At 43.5% G+C, this 20,920-nt stretch overlaps 1 protein-coding gene across 1 annotated transcript in view; it reads right to left on the bottom strand.

Moving 5' to 3' along the window:
* si:dkey-215k6.1 (transmembrane protein 132D) overlaps positions 1-20,920 on the bottom strand; it is a 248,767-nt gene that overhangs the window by 226,561 nt on the left and 1,286 nt on the right. Inside the window, exon 2 of the mRNA XM_037531922.1 lies at positions 19,362-19,832. Coding sequence (XP_037387819.1) covers positions 19,362-19,832 — 471 coding nt within the window. The remainder of the gene's footprint in view (positions 1-19,361; positions 19,833-20,920) is intronic.

Below are 20,920 nucleotides of genomic sequence, written 5' to 3'. Positions count from 1 at the left end.
GGGCTAAACCGCTGTAGCTGAATGGGCATGGCTAAACTGTTGTAGCTGAATGGGCGGGGCTAAACCGCTGTAGCTGAATGGGTGGGGCTAAACCGCTGTAGCTGAATGGGCAGGGCTAAACCGTTGTAGCTGAATGGGTGGGGCTAAACCGCTGTAGCTGAATGGTGGAGCTAAACCGCTGTAGCTGAATGGGTGGGGCTAAACCGCTGTAGCTGAATGGTGGTGCTAAACCGCTGTAGCTGAATGGGCGGGGCTAAACCGCTGTAGCTGAATGGTGGGGCTAAACCGCTGTAGCTGAATGGGTGGGGCTAAACCGCTGTAGCTGAATGGTGGGGCTAAACCGCTGTAGCTGAATGGGCGGGGCTAAACTGTTGTAGCTGAACGGGTGTGGCTAAACTGCATTTAGGGAATATGTTATTGAAAACAAGCACTTTAATACGGATATTAAAAATTCTCTCCTCTCTCTCTTTCACTCTCTCTACCTCTCTACGTCTCTCTCTCAGTAGAGGTCACTGTGAGTGAATGGTGGAAACACTGCAGAAGCTCCAGGCGATGATTCATAGAAACACACAGACAGGTACGAAACACAGGCCAAGGAGAAACACGAGCACAGACAGATATATAAACCACTTTACAGACCTGAACCCAGCACACCAGCAAAGGCAGCAAGGTGAGATGCTAAAGGAGAAGTCCACCGATTTCTGAAAATTCAGTCACTGGGATGTAAACAAAAGCCCTGTCCAGATACTTTAAAACCCACTCCCAGGTCATCCTGCATTCGGAGTGGGAATACATCAGGTACATTTTTAAAACCTCAAATTCTTTCATCCCCAAATTAAATAACCTTAACGTCTCTGTTTACATCTCCTTTTATCATGTATGCAGGAAGGAGAGCTGAATCCCACACGTTACAGTCACTGGTGTTGTATGAATATGGTCTAACACCAGTGACGGCGACTCCAGTGACATTCGGGTTAAAACTGAGGACTCTGTTAATTGGCTGACTCGTTGGCTGATCAGGTGACCTTGTGTAACTGTTTAAAATCAGTAGTAAAAATATACATTTGGCATCATTTTTGACAAAATATTAATTACAAAGCCATGAAATCACATAACAATGGTGATGCATAGGAGTTCTTTGGTGCCTGATAATCAAAATATTATTATTAATAATTAAATATAGTGAGCGAGTGTGACTCGCCGTCTCATGCCTCGAGATGCTTGAGCCTCTGCTCAAAGAAGCAGCTTAATAGAGCTGAAAATACTGAGTTAAAACTTAAAATAAGAGTCCCGATAACACCAGCGACCATAATCTCTGAGACAAAATAAATGTTTTAAATAAAAGACATGTTTAAATGCAGTATAACATTAATGATATAAAAAGTAAACATGCATCTATTGCAGACAATTTTTTTAAACCACTTAAAAATGTGGTTTTATAATAAAAATCGCTTCTCAACTTTGGAAAATTGATTTTGTGTCTAGTTGTTTTACAGATGGAAATCAACTATAAAACAGGATAAAATCAGGAGGGAAAAGTGTTATTTCATCTTATGTAGCTGTGTAAATGTACATACTGACTTTTGGAGCTGTGCCTCACATTTTAAGCAACTTTTCAAGTCCTGCAACCTTTATGAAATGATTTCCTCTCCAAATGGAGAATGACCTATTCAGGATTTCTTCCAAGGTAAAACCAGAATGTACACACACTAGGAGCACAAGGTGGGACCCTGAGGTCTGTGTAGGACTGTTGTTTGCTTTTGTCCCACTCTCACAGGACTTCATCCCAATCCCACCAGCTCAGGCAGAAAATCTCAATCCTTTGTCCCGTGCTCGCCTGGAACCGAAGCGTTTAGTCCCGCTCCCACCCGCAGTTTCGTCAAGGCGCACTGATATAAAAAAACTGACACAGTCTATTCACGAACACATGATTCTCTGCTGAATTAATACAGCAGTCATCGTGATCAGGCTCACCGTGAGTAACCTCGCCAAACGCCATTTACTCCCAGGAAACACAAAGCAGGAATTAAAGCACAGAGCGGTCATTTTTGGTGTTTTGCTTTGCAGCTGTGGGTGTCGGACTGAAGGTTTTGTCGTCTCTGTGAGCTACAAGAATTTCTGTGTTGTTTGCGTAATCAGCTGCTTCACCACTCTTTTGAATGATTTCATTAATTCAAAATTTTTACTTTTTTGTATATATATATATATATATATATATATATATATGCATGCTTTGTCCCGCTCCCACCTGCAGTCGGCTGGTTACCCGCCCGCTCCCACGCGCAACATTGGAAATTAGTCCTGTGCCACAAAATACGTGCACAGGCAGTGTGGACAATTCTGTGATTTAAGAACACGTCATGAATCTGATGCAGACATTTTCTTAGGACCTTTCTCAAGAACACACACACACACACACACACACACACACACACACACACACACACATTTTATGAGCCGCTTCTTCTCCCTCAGGGTCGCTGGGGGTCCTCAAGAACACATTTGAGAAAAAACGTATGAAGATATTAGTGAACGAGGCCCATTGTGAGCATAAAGCAACACTTCACACCTGTAGGTTCTGTGGGTGGAGAGAGGATGGAAATGAAGTTCTACCATCCAGACAGAGACTCATCCAAAACATCTCCTGTTTTGTAATTTTGGAAGGGTTTAATATGGAAACGTGCGCCAGGAGACTAAACACAGCGAATAGCAGTGCCCAAAAACCTTTTCTGTCCAACGCGAGGCGACAGCGGAGTGGACAATCACAGAGATGCGTCTCCAAACAGGGCTAAAATGATCAGAGCAGCGCGAAGTTTGGTGTAAAGCTGGAGGCAGTTCATCCTGTAATTTTCTCAGTGCAGAAGGGAGAAAAACAGAAACACAAACATTAAAAGAGGAATTTACCACATGAAATCTCATCTGAGAGAGACTAAACTCGTTCCGAGCGGCTTCAACACATTGCAAAGAGACGTAGTACTGAAGGGGGCGATAGAGGACAAATCAGAGAGGGATTTACTGTCATTCCAACAGCCTCAACAGATAAAAGAACAAGTAAAGGAGAGTGAGCTGCTTTACCTCCTCTGCTGGACTGGAAACACGATAAACCATCTTTGCATGAGACTCAACTGCTTGTCTGCTTTGGCAGTTGAGAAAACAAAGCTGGTGGTACAAAATCACTTGGACAGGCTTGGCTGTCATTATAGCGCCCCCTGCTGTAATGCTCAGACTGCGGCTCGCGCTTACGCTCACGTTCTTGCGTGAAGTTGGTTTCGGGCATGACTCTCAGTTCTTGCTTTACAGACACATCCCACCTGGCCAGCTAGCCCCACCTTCACAATAAGAGTCCTAATAAGATTCCAAATAACATGTCAAAAGGATTTCGTGCTGCAATATGCAGTTATACACTCACCGCCCACTTTATTAGGTACATTAGGTTTATTAGGTTGCTGGTTAAAGACTGGACCCCCTTTTACCTTCAGAACTGCCTTAATTCTTCATGTCAGACTTTCAACAAGGTGTTGGAAACGTTCCTCAGAGATTCTGGTTGGTTATTTGAGTTCCTGCTGCCTTTCTATCATCTGGAACCAGTCTGCCCATTCTCCTCTGACCTCTCACATCAACAAGGCGTTTTCGTCCACACAACTGACCGCTCACTGGATATTTCCTCTTTCTCGGACCGTTCTCTGTAAACCCTAGAGATGGTTGTGTGTGAAAATCCCAGCAGATCAGCAGTTTCTGAAATACTCAGACCAGCCCGTCTGGCACCAACAACCACGCCACGTTCAAAGCCCCTTAAATCCCCTTTCTTCCCCGTTCTGATGCTCGGCCTGCACTTCAGCAAGTCGTCTTGACCACCTCTACACGCCTAAATGCAGTGAGCTGCGGCCGTGTGATTGGCTGATTAGCTATTTGTGTTAACAAGCAACTGAACCTAATAAAGTGGCCAGTGAGTGTAAATCTGAAACCAATATCTGTTCCTGTAAGTCCTGTAAGTCCCATTTTCTAGGCTGGACCTTTAACAGCCTGTTTACTCTGCATTAATGTGTGTCTGGATCACATCTGGATAAACATCGGCCAGATTTTGTTTACACTTTTCACTGAAATGCATCCCAGATGAGATCAGACTGCACTTTTCCTTTGTGAAAAGCACATCAACATATACTTCATTTCTGTTTTACTGTTTACTCTTCTCTCCGATACCATGAGAGTGGATAATCTCGGCCTGGACACTTTCATCATCCTGAAGTTCACGAAGGCTTTTGGTTTGGGGAAAAACAGCCTCCTGTATCCTCCCACCTTTCGTTTTCTTGTTTACCCTCTCATTGCTAGCCTGCGAGGTGAAAACAGGCGAAAACGAGCGGCCGTCTGGGGCCGTATTACAGAAGCTTCCTCTCTTTTTGTCCTAAGACAAGATCTGACAGGTCAAGATAAGATTTTATATTATAGAAGGAAATCTGATCTTGATTTAGGCATTTTGTCTCATCTTACAGCATCTTATCTCCAGTTAGGCCAGCTTAACTGACTCGACTGATGTGGGCAGTCGACTGTCATGTCCGTTACCTAGCAACCATCTACACACACAAATGTAAACACGTCATTAAAATAAAGTTAATTAGCCAGACAGCTGCTGGTTCCGATGTAAAAAAGGTCAAAACAAAACTAAAGACGGTAAGTCGGGAATACTGTGAGAGCGCCCCCTGCTGTTCATCATCTTATCTGGACTCAATGGTGAGATTATGAAGTTAGGAACTGTCACTCTGTAATAGCTTCTGTCCTAAATTCACTCCTAATCGTTGTCATGGTGACTAAGCAGGTAAGATTTCAGTCTTAGGAAGTTTCGGTACCCATCCCCACCACTCTGAATGACTCTGATTCATCTGATTACTTTTTAACCATAATTCCTTCTTTTACATATGTAGAAATGTTCAAAAAAATGTGCGGACTTCCCTTTTAACTTACCATGTGATGGGAACCAGGGGTCACCATGACTACAACACATGTTATTTACCATCCAGAACCACCGGTGAATCTACACGAGTCTTCTGAGTTCATATGGAATGTCGAGGATGGAAAACAGTGGAAAATCTGGAATAATGAGTTTTCTTTGGGGACTATTTTGCCGCACAGCGCCCTGCATGTCTCCCTCCACCATGAATGGAGTTGAAGTTCTCTAAACTCTCATAAAACAGCGTCTCAGTCATCAGGCAGTGAATTCAGAACCAGTTCATGTAGGAACTTTCTGTAGGAGCTTTTAGAGGGGGACGTCTGGTTCCCATCACCACCACTGTGAGGAGCTTTTAGAGGGACGTCTGGTTCCCATCACCACCACTGTGAGCGGCTCTTTGTTTAACGACTTTGTTTAGATTTGGACCAACATTTGTACATTTGTTTACGCAGAGATGTTGAAAAATTGGTGGAGCTCCCCTTCAACTCACCAAGTGTCATATTTGGCAGTGCCGGCTCTCCTCTTATGCCTCCTTCCCATCTTACTGTGTGGGTTTGATGTTTGCACAGCGGTGGTTCGCTCTCTGAGAGGATCAGAGCAGGAGTGTGTGTACTGACCACATGGGAGAGGACTACGGTGTGTGTGTATGCATGCGTGTGTGTGTGTGTAGGGATTACTCGGCTTTACGAGGATCAGATTGAGGCTCTTAAAAACATCCACATAGCCTTGACTTCCTCATACAGCGGTGAGTAGTGCTGGGTGTCTGTTATTTCTTAGTCTTCCAGCTTCATCTCTCCCACACAGTTTTCCAGAGGAACAGGCCGAGTCGGAATTGTTCAGAGTGGTGGTGATGGGAACCAGGGATGCACCGATACGATAGTCAGTATCAGTATCGGTCCAATACTGGCCAAAACCACTGGATCAGATATCAGATGAAAAATCTTCGGCAACATGTGGCTCCGGAGCTCCATACAGATGGACTAATAGATGTTTCTCTGTGTTTCTTTTAATGTTTTGGTAATTATGAAATCCAGAAATCCAGTTCAAACCCTTCATTCTTCATTCACTCCACATCGGAGACTCGTGTGAAACGGCGTCAGAGAGTTTACAGCTGCTGAAGCTGCTGGTTTGGAAAGTAGTGATGAAGATGACGTTTATCTACCATTTCATTCACACATTCTGCTACTTTTGTAACTCTAAGACTTTAATAAACCCACTTTAAGCACCAAAACAGTTCGTCCACAAGAGTAAAGCTCTTTTCACAAGTGATATTAAGAAATTCTAAAACTGGACTTCAATTTTCCAGCTTAAAGGCCGATTTCTTTAAATTCTTACCTTTTCTTTACAGTCCTCCAAGTCAAAAGGGCCTCATTACAGAGAGAGCTGAGATTGTTCTGAACACATATACATTATATATATATATATATATGAGTACTATGTTGTATGCAAGATCCTTTAAAGGTACATCTAAGAATATATGCAAAAATCAAGAAAATGTTCCCAGAGTGTAAAACATAATATTTTAGGATACAGGGGTCGCAACCCAAATTGGAAGAAGAGCCATTCTGTGCTTTCCATAATAAACGAACCGTCTTGGGAGCCACATTTTACGTCCATTTTACCATCTTGGTTGTAAATATGTCTCAGTATGTTCTGATGTGCAAGTATAGGCAAAAAAATCTAAACGAAAATGAAGTCTTACTTACTTACTGCTCTGCTTTCAGCTTCAGCTCAGCTGTAGCCGCTTTTCTCGCATCTCCAGCAGGAAACTTTTCCACAATAGTTGAACAGTTTGTTGTAAAATGTCTCTCAGCGTTCGACTTTTTACGAGGCTGAAGTCGCTTCTCATTCTGCAGCTTCTCGTGCTGATTTTCCTGTTCCGCCTTAAATGGAGCCTGAGTGTACCAGAATGTAACTGTGGTGCCATTTAAGGTGGAACGGGAGAATTGAAACGAGGAGCTGGCGAATGAGGAGCGACTTCAGCCTCGTGACTTTTCAGTGTTTCAGTTTCTCGCTGCAGATTAAACGTATCAGGAAACCAGCTGGAGTGACTATAAACACTAATCAGTCCATTCGTCTCCAGATTATCGATGTTCGTCTTAAATCTCTCTCTTTGCCACGAAGCTACTAGCTGGGTGAGACTGTAGTCTGTGTTGCTATGGTGACCAGCCGTCTGCGCTGATCTTCAGGGTTAAAGGGTGAATCAGCAGTTCTACATTAACTCCAGCGTTTAAGACCATTTACTGTTAAACTGTGTTGAAGGATCAGCAGAGCTTTATTTTACTGTAGAGGAGGATTATTTTATTATTACCTGCTGATCTGATTCAGCCGTGGAGCCACAAGGGGGCAGTGAAAGAGCCGCATGTTGCTCCGTAGACACTTGTAGTCGACCGCTGATCTAAAGTTTCTCTGTGTTAAATTCATTGAAAAAAACCTGCACTAAACATCCAAAGGTCTGTAGACAGCAGTGTTTCTTCTCAAACAGCCTCTATTCCTCTGGGAAGGCTTTGCACTACATGTTGAACATTGCTGTGAGGATTTGATTGAGCATTAGTGAGGTCAGGTACTGCTCACTTCTGGATCACTAATTCATCCCAAAGGTACTGGACGGAGCTCCATCACTCCAGAGAACACAGTTCCACTGCTCCACAGCCCAAGGCTGGGGCAGCTGAAGGGTTAAGCTTGTGGATCCAGTTGGAAGCGTCTTGGGGATCAGTTGTTCCTGTCTGCTCGGTTCCTCTGGGAGGAACGCTGTGAGTTGGGTTGATGTATTGTGCTCAGCTATCCATCTGTGTGTGTGGGAGAGAGTTTGAATGACGTTTCCTCTCTGAAGGCTTTGCCCTCCGTGTTAAACAGTTCTGTGCTAAGTGCTCCCGAGATCAGAACAAGACGAGGCGAGGCGAAGCAAGACGGGAAATAAAAGAAGCTTTAGAGCGGGAGAGCCGCTCCGAGCGCTCATGACCCTACATCGCTCCCATAGTTTAACATAATCACAGACACGCAGCTGAGGGGGATGGAGAGATGAGATTATCCTTGGAGTACAAGAGTCACATATACACACTTTAGGTCCTGACCAGCATCTCGCTTCACCAGTGAAATGAGGCAGTGCTGACGTTCCACATCGATGGATTTATAATCAGAGCCCAAACAATGAATTAATGCATTCATTTAATTAATGCAATTTATATATAACATTGTATCGATTTATCAATAGAGCCTGAACAATACATTGTTTCCAAATAAAATCAACCAATATTACTAACGTCTACAGAGTTATCAATATTTTTTATCGACCCAAACAATGTATCATTTCACCAACAAAGTTGGACAGTATTAATGTTTCATGAATTTATCAATATGGCTTGATCAATATATCATTTCATCAATAAAACTGGCCAATTTTCAAGATCCATGGATTACTTAATGGCATGAGCAATATTTCATTCCACCGATTCAGCTGGACAGTATTCAGTGTCATGTCATTGATAAAATATTATGTAGTTTATTATGTAATATTATGAAAGTTCCACAGAATTATCAATATGGCAACCAATATATCGCTTCACCAAACCTTCACATAATTTCACCAATAAAACCCATTTTAAAGTTTACTTATTTATCAGTAAGGCCTGAGCAATATATCGTTTAACTGATAAAATCAACCAATATTAAAGCTTTATGAATTTATCAATAAGTCCTGAGCACCACGTCATTTCTTCAATGAAATCAGCTGATATTAAAGTTCCACAGATTTATCAACTGGGACTGAACAATATATCGTGTCACTGATAATCTTGCCTGATATTAAAGTTCCACCAATACATCGTTTAATCAATAAAATCATTTAAAATAAAAGAATTAAAGTTGCACTAATTTTTCGAGAGGGCTTAAACAAAATATCGCTTCACCAGCAAAATCCACATGTAAACGTTTTCCCATTAAACAATAAGGCCTGACTGATATTTCGTTTCACTGATAAAATCGACACTGCCAAACATTCCTGAATTTATCCGTGGCTCCTGATTCAATAAGAAAACGTCAATAACTATTTAATTATTGGATATTTTAGCTCCTAAAACTTGGTACTGTGATAAAGTTTCCATACTATTCAGGCCCATTAGCGCGCACACACACACACACACACACACACACTCACACATGTCTTACAGATGATATAAACTGTCTGTATGTTCAAAATATTCCAGAAGAAAAAAAGGAAAACGGCACTAAATGGGGATCCTTTTTCAAAGTGTGTGACTCCCCGGGGATTGTGGGGGTTTGAGTTTTTTCCCCGGGGATTGTGGGGGCTTGAGTTCTTTTCCTCTCAGATCCATCACGCCTCTTAACTACCGCTAATGACTCTCACTGCCTGTCCAAATGAATATTTTAGAGTGGCTAATGAGGATGAGAGGGAGAGGGAGAGGCACAGAGAGAGAGAGAGAGAGAGAGAGAGAGAGAGAGAGAGAGGAAGCAGTGAGAGACAGAGGTAAAGAGAGATAAAGAGAGAGAGAGAGAGAGAGAGAGAGACAGAGAGGAGAGAGAGAGAGAGAGAGAGAGAGAGAGAGAGAGACAGAGAGAGAGAGAGAGAGAGAGAGAGAGAGACAGAGAGGAGAGAGAGAGAGAGAGAGAGAGAGAGAGAGAGACAGAGAGAGAGAGAGAGAGAGAGAGAGAGAGACAGAGAGGAGAGAGAGAGAGACAGAGAGAGAGAGACAGAGAGAGAGAGAGAGAGAGAGAGACAGAGAGGAGAGAGAGAGAGAGAGAGAGAGACAGAGAGGAGAGAGAGTGAGAGAGAGACAGAGAGAGAGAGAGAGAGAGTGAGAGGGAGAGAGAGAGAGAGAGAGAGACAGAGAGAGAGAGAGAGAGAGAGAGAGTCTAACCTCCATGTCCTCCTGACTGCAGCACTGGAAGGCAGTCAGTGTCCCAGAGTGTGAGGACGCATAAGAAACTCAGCTTTCTTGTGGACGTGACGCAGACGGCCGCAAACCAAAGTCAAGGCCACACCAACTCATCTGCGTTTTAGGGCTGCAGTCCAGGCCTTCAGCCATCAGGGGGCCCTAGGAGCACGACTACGGATGAAATGACAGTAAAATATGTTTGCTGTACTGTAGCGATCACCGCCGACGCTGACCACAGCAACGACATAACGAGCTTTTTGTCTAACAATTCGTGTCGCTTCCCAGGCCGTCAGCGTTGGACAGACACAGTACTTCCTAATCTCCCCAACACGGCTCCGGCTATCTCCGCCTTCACAATACACTCCTAATGAAACAAACCCAACGAATAAACGCTGCCAAACACTTAACCCACAGTTCACATGCAGGCATTACATGTAGGCGCTACAGAACCTAATGTCACGTTTATGACTGAGAATCACATACTTTCATTTTTCCATACACAATTACAGACACAGCTACTGTAAAACTCTGTAAAACTGTAAAACACTGTAAAACTCTAAAACTGTAAAACACTGTAAAACACTGTAAAACTCTAAAACTGTAAAACACTGTAAAACTGTAAAACACTGTAAAACTGTAAAACTGTAAAACACTGTAAAACTCTAAAACTGTAAAACACTGTAAAACTGTAAAACACTGTAAAACTGTAAAACTGTAAAACACTGTAAAACTCTAAAACTGTAAAACACTGTAAACACTGTAAAACACTGTAAAACACTGTAAAACACTGTAAAACTCTAAAACTGTAAAACACTGTAAAACTGTAAAACTCTGTAAAACACTATAAAACACTGTAAAACTCTGTAAAACTGTAAAACACTGTAAAACTCTAAAACTGTAAAACACTGTAAAACACTGTAAAACACTGTAAAACTGTAAAACTCTGTAAAACACTATAAAACACTGTAAAACTCTGTAAAACTGTAAAACACTGTAAAACTCTAAAACTGCAAAACACTGTAAAACTGTAAAAATCTGTAAAACACTGTAAAACTCTAAAACTATAAAACACTGTAAAACTCTGTAAAACACTATAAAACACGGTAAAACTCTGTAAAACTGTAAAACTCTGTAAAACTCTGTAAAACACTGTAAAACTGTAAAACTATAAAACACTGTAAAACTCTGTAAAACACTATAAAACTCTGTAAAACTCTGTAAAACTGTAAAACTCTGTAAAACTGTAAAACTCTGTAAAGCACTGTTAATTAATTAGTTATTACTCAAGTTATTTACTCAACATTCATTTTGCACATACACCCACAGCTGACCAACTTCAGCCTACGTTCATTTTATGCATTCATCATGTATGATTTAACCCACCTCATTTGCATTCCCCACCCACTTCCTTGACATCTTCCTGTCTCCCTCGTTTTCTCTCATGTACGTTCCTGTCTACCTCACGTCCATTCTCCGCCTACCACTTCACCTTTTTTCTGTCCATTTACATTTTCCTGCCTGTCATTTGCCTTTTCCTATCTACCTCATTTGCATTCTCCACCCCCTCATTTGCATTTTCAACCCACTCCGTTTGCCTTTTCCTCCCTACCTCATTTGCATTCTCCACCCCCTCATTTGCATTTTTCAACCCATTCCATTTGTCTTTTCCTGCCTACCTCATTTGTGTTTTCCCACCCATTTAAATCTGTTCCACCCACCTTCTGTCTCAATCATTTCCCCCCCTGCAAATCACCATTTCGTCTTCATGCTGAATGGGGACGTGGGAGTGGCCCTAATATCAATTCAGCTCAGGACCCCAGGGCACCCTAATACAGCCCAAAGCCCCTCCAAAGTGGGGGGTGGGGGTTCTGTGGGGTATGGGGGGGCGCAGCCAAGCCCAAGACTCCCATAATGCCCGCTGTCTGGGAACTGGGAGAAAGCTCCAGTGAGCACTTCTTCCAGCACAAAAGCCTCCAGCACACTTCAGAAAAAAAGAGGAGGAAGTGGAAGTAAATGAACCCAGACTGAGCTCGTTAACCTCGTTAACCTCGTTAGTTTGGACACAACAACAATCAGCTCCATTAGCGGAAAGCGCTGCGAGACGAAAGCTTAAAAAAAAGCAGATTATTTACGCCGCAGAGTCCCTGTTTAGCGAAGGCTGCCGCACACAGAGAAGTGATAAGACGCATCTGCACACGCTGAGCTGAAGAGTGTCAAAACATTCCCTTAACACTGCAGAGTCGTCCCGCCGCGTCTTAATATGTCACTAATTTAACCTTAATTAATATATTGTTTATGTGTGTTTGTGTTCTTGTGTTCTTTAATTGTTGGGGTTGGTACACAGGCGTGTATTAAGGCACGCTTAATTAAAGCGTGATGTTCTGCTTTCAGATTTTTGGGCATAAAATATCCAGTTTTACTGATGACAGTTATGATTCGCTTTGCAATATATAGAAATAAAACATTCTCGCTTTTTTTCAAAACAAGAGTTTAACCACTCCTCGGTCCATATGCCCCACATAAAGACACTGACCTGCAAAAATAGCCCGTTTTGAATTCAGCGTTTTTGTGACGTCATAATAAATACTGTAGCCTATAGCGCTTAGTCCCGCCCACTCACACTGCAGTTATAAGGAGTGTTTCAAGAGCCAGTTTCACAAAAGTGCCTTCTTAAAATCTTCTTAAATATGTTTTTACTTAACGTCATTCTTAAGAAAAAAGGTACGAGAAATTGTTTTTCTATAAACAACTTCTTAAAAATGTTCCTAATTTCTTTTCTTAACTATTTTAAGTGTAATTCTAGGAAAAAGTGGTATTCTTGAATACGTTATGCTCTTTTATTAATCTGACAACAGGCTCACAATCGCCTTAGGCTGTAAGAGTCGACGAGGTAAACGTCTAAATTTATCACGGACGCTGCCTCTGCTGTTCCGCAGCCTCGTCTGTCAGCCCAATTATCATATTTTCCTGTTTCTTGTTTCTTCCACCATCACTTGTAATTCTTCTTGCTAAAAAGATTTAACCTCTTGGTTGGATGTTTTTCCTTCATTTTCTCAGTAACTTCTCAGTTTCTCCTGTAAGCGGATTAAACTAAATAACGGAAATGACAGTGAATACAAATAAAGCAAATGGTGGTTGTATAGCATAGTGGTTAACACCTCTGCCTTCTACACTGTAGACTGGGGATCAATCCCCGCCTGAGCAAGCACCTTATACTATACTGTGGTATGTGTCTGACCCCCGGCGATGACGGCCGCGAGAGCCGGCAGGAAGGTGGGGTCCAAACACCCAACGGCGCCGAACCGGGAGAGAGACGCAAGTGCAGAAGGGGCGGAGCGAGAAGCCACGAGAGACACCAGAGCAAGGAGCGAGTCCCAAGCTCATTTGGGCAACGTTGGGAGTCTTGCCCAAGGACTCTTATTGGTATATGTAGTACGGCATGTGCTACCCCGGGCCCAAGGAGGACGCTGGAGGCAGGGTTCAGTTTCACAGCAGCCATATTTATTCACCAAGCACATAAAACAAAACCCAAATAATCAAAACTCTGCTGATCACCTCGGCCACCCGGGTCGTATATGAGGTGTAGTGAAGTGGCCTTGCTGCGTAACCGGGGGCAGGGCCTGGATGGGCCCTCATTTGCATTTTTCAACCCACTCCATTTGCCCTTTCCTGCCTACCTCATTTGCATTCTCCACCCCATCAGTTGCATTTTTCAACCCATTCCATTTGTCTTTTCCTGCCTACCTCATTTGTGTTTTCCCTCCCATTTAAATCTGTCCCGCCCACTTCTTCTGTCTCATTCATTTCACATGCAAATCAACATTTTGTCTTCACGCTGAACGAGTCGGTGCCTTAATGGGGACGTGGGAATGGCCCTGATATTGAGGCAGCTCAGGACCCCAGGGCGCCCTAATACAGCCCAAAGCCCCATCAGACTGTTTTTGTTTCTGCACATTAAAGACTGATATATGTAAATAAACACTGTCCTGATTGGCTGGCCTATATCACGCCTATTCAAAAATTATGGCTGAACCCTCCTATAACTTCAGAGTGAGTGGGCGGGGCTAAACTACTGTGGGCCAAATTTGAATATATGCAAATCGCTGTTGCCGGATCAAAACCTCGTTTTTCCAAAATAACGACTTTACAGGAGAAAGAAAAAACCTACGGCACTTTTAATGTAAGTCAATGGAACCAGGCGTTTTTACAAGTCATTGTGGGCCGTTTCTTTTGGATCATTCATCATGAAATTTACACACAGTGTAAAAAGCAACAAACATTTTCAAATTATGGCAAAAACTGAAAAATGAGGTTTTATTCCGACAGCAGCGAAAGGTTCACATGTTTATGTGACATCAAAAAAACTGTGAATTCTGTTTTTTGCAGATTTTACCTGTACAGAGTGACACATTTAGAAACGTTAACAATGTTTAAATACTCTTATTTCCCCCAAAAATGAGGAGAAATAATTAAGGATAGGGTTTTCCACGACAGGGGCCCTTTAAGGCTCAGCTGCAGAAAAGTCATTTCGCTGCACGTATGACACGAACACACGAAGAGAAACACAGAATCGTTTTTTGAAGTGCTCAGAAGAGCCTGAAGTGTTTCTATATTCAGACACGTTCACCAACACCGAGAGCAGAAATCTCAGACTCACAGATAAACAAGGAAATAAAATAATAAAAATAAAATGCGGCTGCCGGAGACATCACCCACCACGAGCTGGAGACGCAGCGCTTTTGATTTTTCACAATTTCACCAGAACGCAGGCGGAGGAATGAAAGCGAGGCTCTGTAATGAGATGAGCTCGGCTGGAGAGAGTGTGGATGTCAGAATCGTCACACTGTTATTCCTCCGCGAGCGAACAGTGAGCGGAACTCGTATGACGGGAATTCAGCATTTTAAAAAATGTTAATTTCCATCAGATCCATAAACGAAACAGCCATAAGACACGAGACATGTCCACTGAAGAGCTGGCTACACTTTCAAACATCCTAACTAGAGACGCATCAATGCTCATACTGATATTTACTTTTTGGGACCTTTAAAGAACCATTTACAACACGTTCTCCATCAATCTGAAGAACCATTTCGTTATGCAAAGAACCCTTGGTTTTTTGAGTGTTCATGGTTCCATACAGGACCATTTTCTTTCCTAAAGAACTCCTAAAGAACCACCTTTTTTAACACTTAGTCATTGATTTGAACGACAGTAATAAACCAGATTAGTGCATTTCCAGAAGAAAACGCCGAGAGATTGAACAGCTGAAGTTTGTTTTCTAGGCGGTTGGTAAGACGTGTGGTATGTGGTGTGTGAACTGAGTGGTTGTTTGGAAGTTGCCAAGTGGTTGCTAGTTGCTGTTAAAATGAATGGGAGTCTATGGGAGAAACAAGGCATGGAAAAACGACACATAGAGGAGTGCGGGTCAGGATGGCTGTGGATTACAGCTTGTAGTACATGTAGCTAAAACAATGCCAGGGCTTGTGTGGGGTCAAAAAAATGAATAGGAGTCTATAGGAGAAAAGAGGGATGAGGGAAGACAAGACAAATGGATGAGTGAGGGTCAGACCAACATTGACTTTGTTCTCAAGGCCCTTTCCATTAAGCAGAAGTACAGGAGATCATATGTGGACCACAAAGCTGTAAACAAGCACAGCATTTCTGATCAGACTGAACCTTCTGGAGCTGTCGATATCTGGGAAGCTGCAGGACGAGATAGGGGACAAAAATCCGGCAGAAACATTAAAGGAAAAATAATAGAAATCGGATAACAATAGTGTTGCAATGCGCAATTAAAAGAAAAATAGATTAAACTTGATTAAAAATGGTGTTTGTTTTCTCCGATTTCCTGCACTGATCTGTTGAAACAGCCTGATCAGCAGATCAGCAGTGAGACTCAGTCTGCAGCGCTTTTACTTTACATGCTCTCTAATATTAACTGATTTAATACAATCCTTTAATGTAAATTAAAGCTCAATAACTTCTGATAATCAACTTTCTCTGGTGTTGACTGTGGGTTACATCCTGCTGGTGTGGGCTGTCCTGTCATGATCTCAGGATGAATGGACGAATAGAAAAAGCTCTAAAATCGCTTGGAATAAAACATCTTTACTTTAACTTACATTGAAAACAAGATTAGAAATGAGCAGATCAGAGGGACGGTGAAGATGGAGCAGTTTGGAGATAAAGCCAGAGAGGCCAGGTTGAGATGGTTTGGACATGTGTTGAGGAGGAATAGTGGATATATTGGGCAAAGAATGTTGGAGATGGAGCTGCCGGGTAGAAGGAGAAGAGGTAGACCTCAGAGAAGGTTTATGGATGTAGTGAAGGTGGACATGGAGATGGTTGGTGTGAAAGTAGAGGAGGCAGTGGATAGGGCGAGATGGAGGCAGATGATCTGCTGTGGCGACCCCTAAAGGGAGCAGCCAAAAGAAGAAGAAGAAGAAGAAGAAGACTTTAACTTACATTGAAAGGTGAGAGTGTTTTTACCTTCTCCTTATCTTGGACATATTAGTTTCTCTTTGGACAGTAACAACCACAGCCCTGTCTGGACTAAGCGGTTAACGACGATGATGATGACGATGATGGACAGTAACAATGTTTTCTGGCATTATAGCAGAAAATTCAGCTTTTGATACCTTTGGCAAGAATTTTACATCTTTTAATATTTAATATTATTTTGCGAGTTTAAAAGTTAAAGCTTCTCTTCCCCAAGGTGGCAGTTACCACCTTTGAAGCATCGTCAGCATGATTATGTTAATTAGACAGCACAAATAAAACGGCTAATTCTGGAAAAGGATCCTTTCCTCGGGTTTATGGTCGAGTCTGTCTTGAATTTTAGTTTTGGTCGACGATTTTCAAGTCAGTGCATCACTAAACCGTTCCTGACCTCTCTAAGGCTCTTGTGGCTGAATCCAATAAAATCCTCACAGCAATGTTCCAACATCTAGCACAAAGCTTAATCATTGCTGTTGTCGGATCAAAATCTCGTAGCTCCAAAATGGTAACAGGAGAAGGAAAAAACCTGCTCCACTTTTAATGTGAGTCAATGGAACCAGAGGTTTTCCCTCATTTTGGGTCGTTTCTTTTGGTCCATTCTTCATGAAAAATCAAAGAAAATACTTGAGACAACAGGCATCTTCCAATTACGTCAGAAGCAACAAAAATGGAGATACAAGGTTTTCTTCCGACGACAGCGTCATAAGCTTAAAAATGCCCACATGATTCTATAATAATTTAGAAATGAAAATATTTCAGCACTATAATAAATACGTACTGGTATTAGCGCTCGGTGCTGAATCCGGAGGTTGGAATGTGGCTCAGCGCTGAGACTCATTCGTACTCGGACGTTCTCTGAAAGCTAAAATTTACCGCATCCACATCCATCATCATAACGCTGACAGATCAACGGCTGAAGCCCATTATTCGGTCGTTATTGAACTCAGCAGAGAGTGAGCAGCGGTTGGATAAGGGCGAGCGAGGCTGGGTTTGTGTTAATGTGCTGTAGTATCAGTAGAGTAATGAATAAGGCTAATCTATCACATGTCAGAGAAAGACCCCCGGACCACCAGCAAGAGAGAGAGATAGAGAGTGAGCGAGAGAGAGAGAGAGAGAGAGAGAGAGAGTGAGCGAGAGAGAGAGAGAGAGAGAGAGAGAGGGAGAGAGAGAGAGAGAGAGAGAGACAGAGAGAGAGAGAGACAGAGAGAGAGAGAGAGAGAGAGAGAGAGAGAGAGAGAGACAGAGAGAGAGGGAGAGAGAGAGAGAGAGAGAGAGACAGAGAGAGAGAGAGACAGAGAGAGAGAGAGAGAGAGAGAGAGAGAGAGAGTGAGCGAGAGAGAGAGAGAGAGAGAGAGAGAGAGTGAGCGAGAGAGAGAGAGAGAGAGAGAGAGAGGGAGAGAGAGAGAGAGAGAGAGAGACAGAGAGAGAGAGAGACAGAGAGAGAGAGAGAGAGAGAGAGAGAGAGAGAGAGGGGGAGAGAGAGAGAGAGAGAGAGAGAGAGAGAGAGAGACAGAGAGAGAGAGACAGAGAGAGAGAGAGAGAGAGAGAGAGGGGGAGAGAGAGAGAGAGAGAGAGAGAGAGACAGAGAGAGAGAGACAGAGAGAGAGAGAGAGAGAGAGAGACAGAGAGAGAGAGAGAGAGAGAGAGAGAGAGAGAGCAGGAAAAGAGACGGTGATAAAGTAAAAGAAAAGAGACAGAGAAAAGAAACAGACGCAAAAAGAGAGAGAGAGAGGTGGGGGGAGGGGGGCCAGAGATACAACAAGACATACATGGTGAGAATGACAAAGGCATACAAAGAGCGAGAGAAAAGAGAGAAAAGAGAAAGATACATTCAGAAAAAGATAAGCAAAGAGAGAAGAGAGTAGAAGAAGATATATGAAGAGACATACACAGAGAAAAAGAAAGAGAAAGAGAGGATCAGAAAGAAAAGATCAGAGGAGAAGAGAAGAGAAGATAGAAAAGGTCAGAGAAGAAGAGAAGAGAGAAAGAAGATAAGAGATCAGAGAAAACGAGAAGAGGTCAGAGAAGAGAAGAGGAAATAGGCAAAGAGAGACAAGAGAGAAAAGGTCAGAGAAAGAGAAGAGAAGAGAAAAGAGGAGTGAAGAGAAGAGGTCAGAGAAAAAGAGAAGAGGTCAGAGAAAAAGAGAAGAGGTCAAAGAGAAGAGAAGAGAAGACAGAGAGAGAGAGAGAGAGAGAGAAGGGAAAGGGAGAGATACAAAGAGACATATATATGTATACAGAGAGAGAAAGAGCTATAAAATAGATTTACTGAGGTCAATACTGACGTTGGACGGTCAGTAATACTGACGTTGGACGGTCAGTAATACTGATGTTGGACGGTCAGTAATACTGACGTTGGGCGGTCAGTAATACTGACGTTGGACGGTCAGTAATACTGATGTTGGATGGTCAGTAATACTGACGTTGGACGGTCAGTAATACTGATGTTGGACAGTCAGTAATACTGACGTTGGACGGTCAGTAATACGGATGTTGGACGGTCAGTAATACTGACGTTGGGCGGTCAGTAATACTGACGTTGGACGGTCAGTAATACTGACGTTGGACGGTCAGTAATACGGATGTTGGACGGTCAGTAATACTGACGTTGGGCGGTCAGTAATACTGACGTTGGACGGTCAGTAATACTGACGTTGGACGGTCAGTAATACGAATGTTGGACGGTCAGTAATATTGACGTTGGACGGTCAGTTCCGATCACTAACTCCTCCCAAAGATACTGGATGGAGCTCCATCACTCCAGAGAACCCAGTTCCACTGCTCCACAGCCCAGTGCTGGGGGGGCTTTATACCCTCTAGCCCACACTGGGCACTGGACATGATGACCTTAGACTCATGAACAGTTGATCCAGCACATCCCATTCTATTGGTCAGTTTTTTTTTTGGAGACTGTGTCACTGATGTGTGACCTTAAATTAGCTACATCCACGCAGCAGAAGGACTGTCTGGATACTTTTGGACTTGGTGTTTCTAATAAAATGGCCAATGTGTGCAGCCATACCTGAGCGTGAACTGCTCCGTAGTGGCCGTCGTGTCCAGCAGGATTTGGAAGCTGACCGTTTGTCCCTGCTTAACCGGACTGGACGGAGCCACTATCTGGATGTTCCGGTCCAGCCTGAGCTTTTTCCCCTCAGCTTTACCGTCCACAGAGCCCAGAGTGACCGTTCCAATCCGCTGCATGTCCACTTCCTGCCCTCTGCCCTGCACCCTGCCTACTGCGCACTCGTTGCCCTGCTCATCCGCGCCATACAGAGAGTAGTGCAGCTCCATGGTGGGCAGAGGGGGCTCCTGTGAGCGCCTGCGTGGGGGAGGGGGGGTAAACCAGGATGGGGGGACGTCCAGCTGTGTCACGCACATCCCCAAACTGCCCTCCAGCCTGCAGGCCGCAGAAACAGACCCTTCGCCGTAATCACGGATAGCAACCACCCGCACACACGGCAAGAGTTCAGAAGGAGGGTCGGAGTCATCCCACCTGAGAGAGAGAGAGAGAGAGAGAGAGAGAGAGGGAGAGAGACAGAGAGAGGGAGAGAGAGAGAGAGAGAGAGAGAGAGAGAGAGAGAGAGAGGGGGAGAGAGACAGAGAGAGGGAGAGAGAGAGAGAGAGAGAGAGAGAGGGAGAGAGACAGAGAGAGGGAGAGAGAGAGAGAGAGAGAGAGAGAGAGAGAGAGAGGGGGAGAGAGACAGAGAGAGGGAGAGAGAGAGAGAGAGAGAGAGAGAGAGAAGGGGAGAGAGAGAGAGGGAGAGAGACAGAGAGAGGGAGAGAGAGAGAGAGAGAGAGAGAGAGAGGGAGAGAGAGAGAGAGAGAGACAGAGAGAGAGAGAGAGAGAGAGAGAGAGAGACAGAGAGAGAGAGAGAGAGAGAGGTGGGGGGGGGGAGAGATCAATTCAACTGGCGTGACCGTATTTTAGTGTTTCAACAACTGCTGTGACTTTTATCTCCTCACAGAGGATTCTTGGATGTGTGGTCACATTTTTAGAATAAACAACAGAAAATATTTTATTATATAATTATGTTATTTTACATTTATAAATTTCTCTGACTGTGTGTCCAGATTAAGAACTGGGTTGGAAACTGTTTATTTGTTTTGTGCTGTTTGTGGTCCATCAGTGATCTGCATTTGTTTTCAAATACAGCCATGTTAAACTGGGCCACAAGCCAGAAGTTTGACTGGGCCACTCTGCTAATAAATGTAGCAGAATGTGAGTGGGCTGCAAGCTAAGGACTTTGTTAAGCTAAGTTTTTGCCTAGGCCACAAGCTGGGGACTTTGTGATGACGGAGTCTGACTGGGTCATGAACCAGGGACTTTGCACAATGATAACGGAATTTGACTGGGCCATAGACCAGGTACTCTGCATTGGAACAGCAGAGTTTGACTAGGCCACAAGTTGGAAACCTTGCATTGTGGTGGTTTAGGTTGACTGGGCCAGATGTCAGGGGCTTTGCATTGCGATGGAGTTTGACTAGGCCACAAGTCAGGGACATTTTTTTGTGATGGTGGAGCTTGACTAGGCCACAAGGTGGGGAATTTGCACTGTGATGGTGGAATTTCACTGGGCCACA

The sequence above is a fragment of the Pygocentrus nattereri genome, chromosome 20, assembly GCF_015220715.1.
Source record: "Pygocentrus nattereri isolate fPygNat1 chromosome 20, fPygNat1.pri, whole genome shotgun sequence".
Classification (NCBI taxonomy): domain Eukaryota; kingdom Metazoa; phylum Chordata; class Actinopteri; order Characiformes; family Serrasalmidae; genus Pygocentrus; species Pygocentrus nattereri.
Note: the sequence above shows the minus strand (reverse complement) of the source record. Positions and strands in the feature narration are given on the sequence as shown.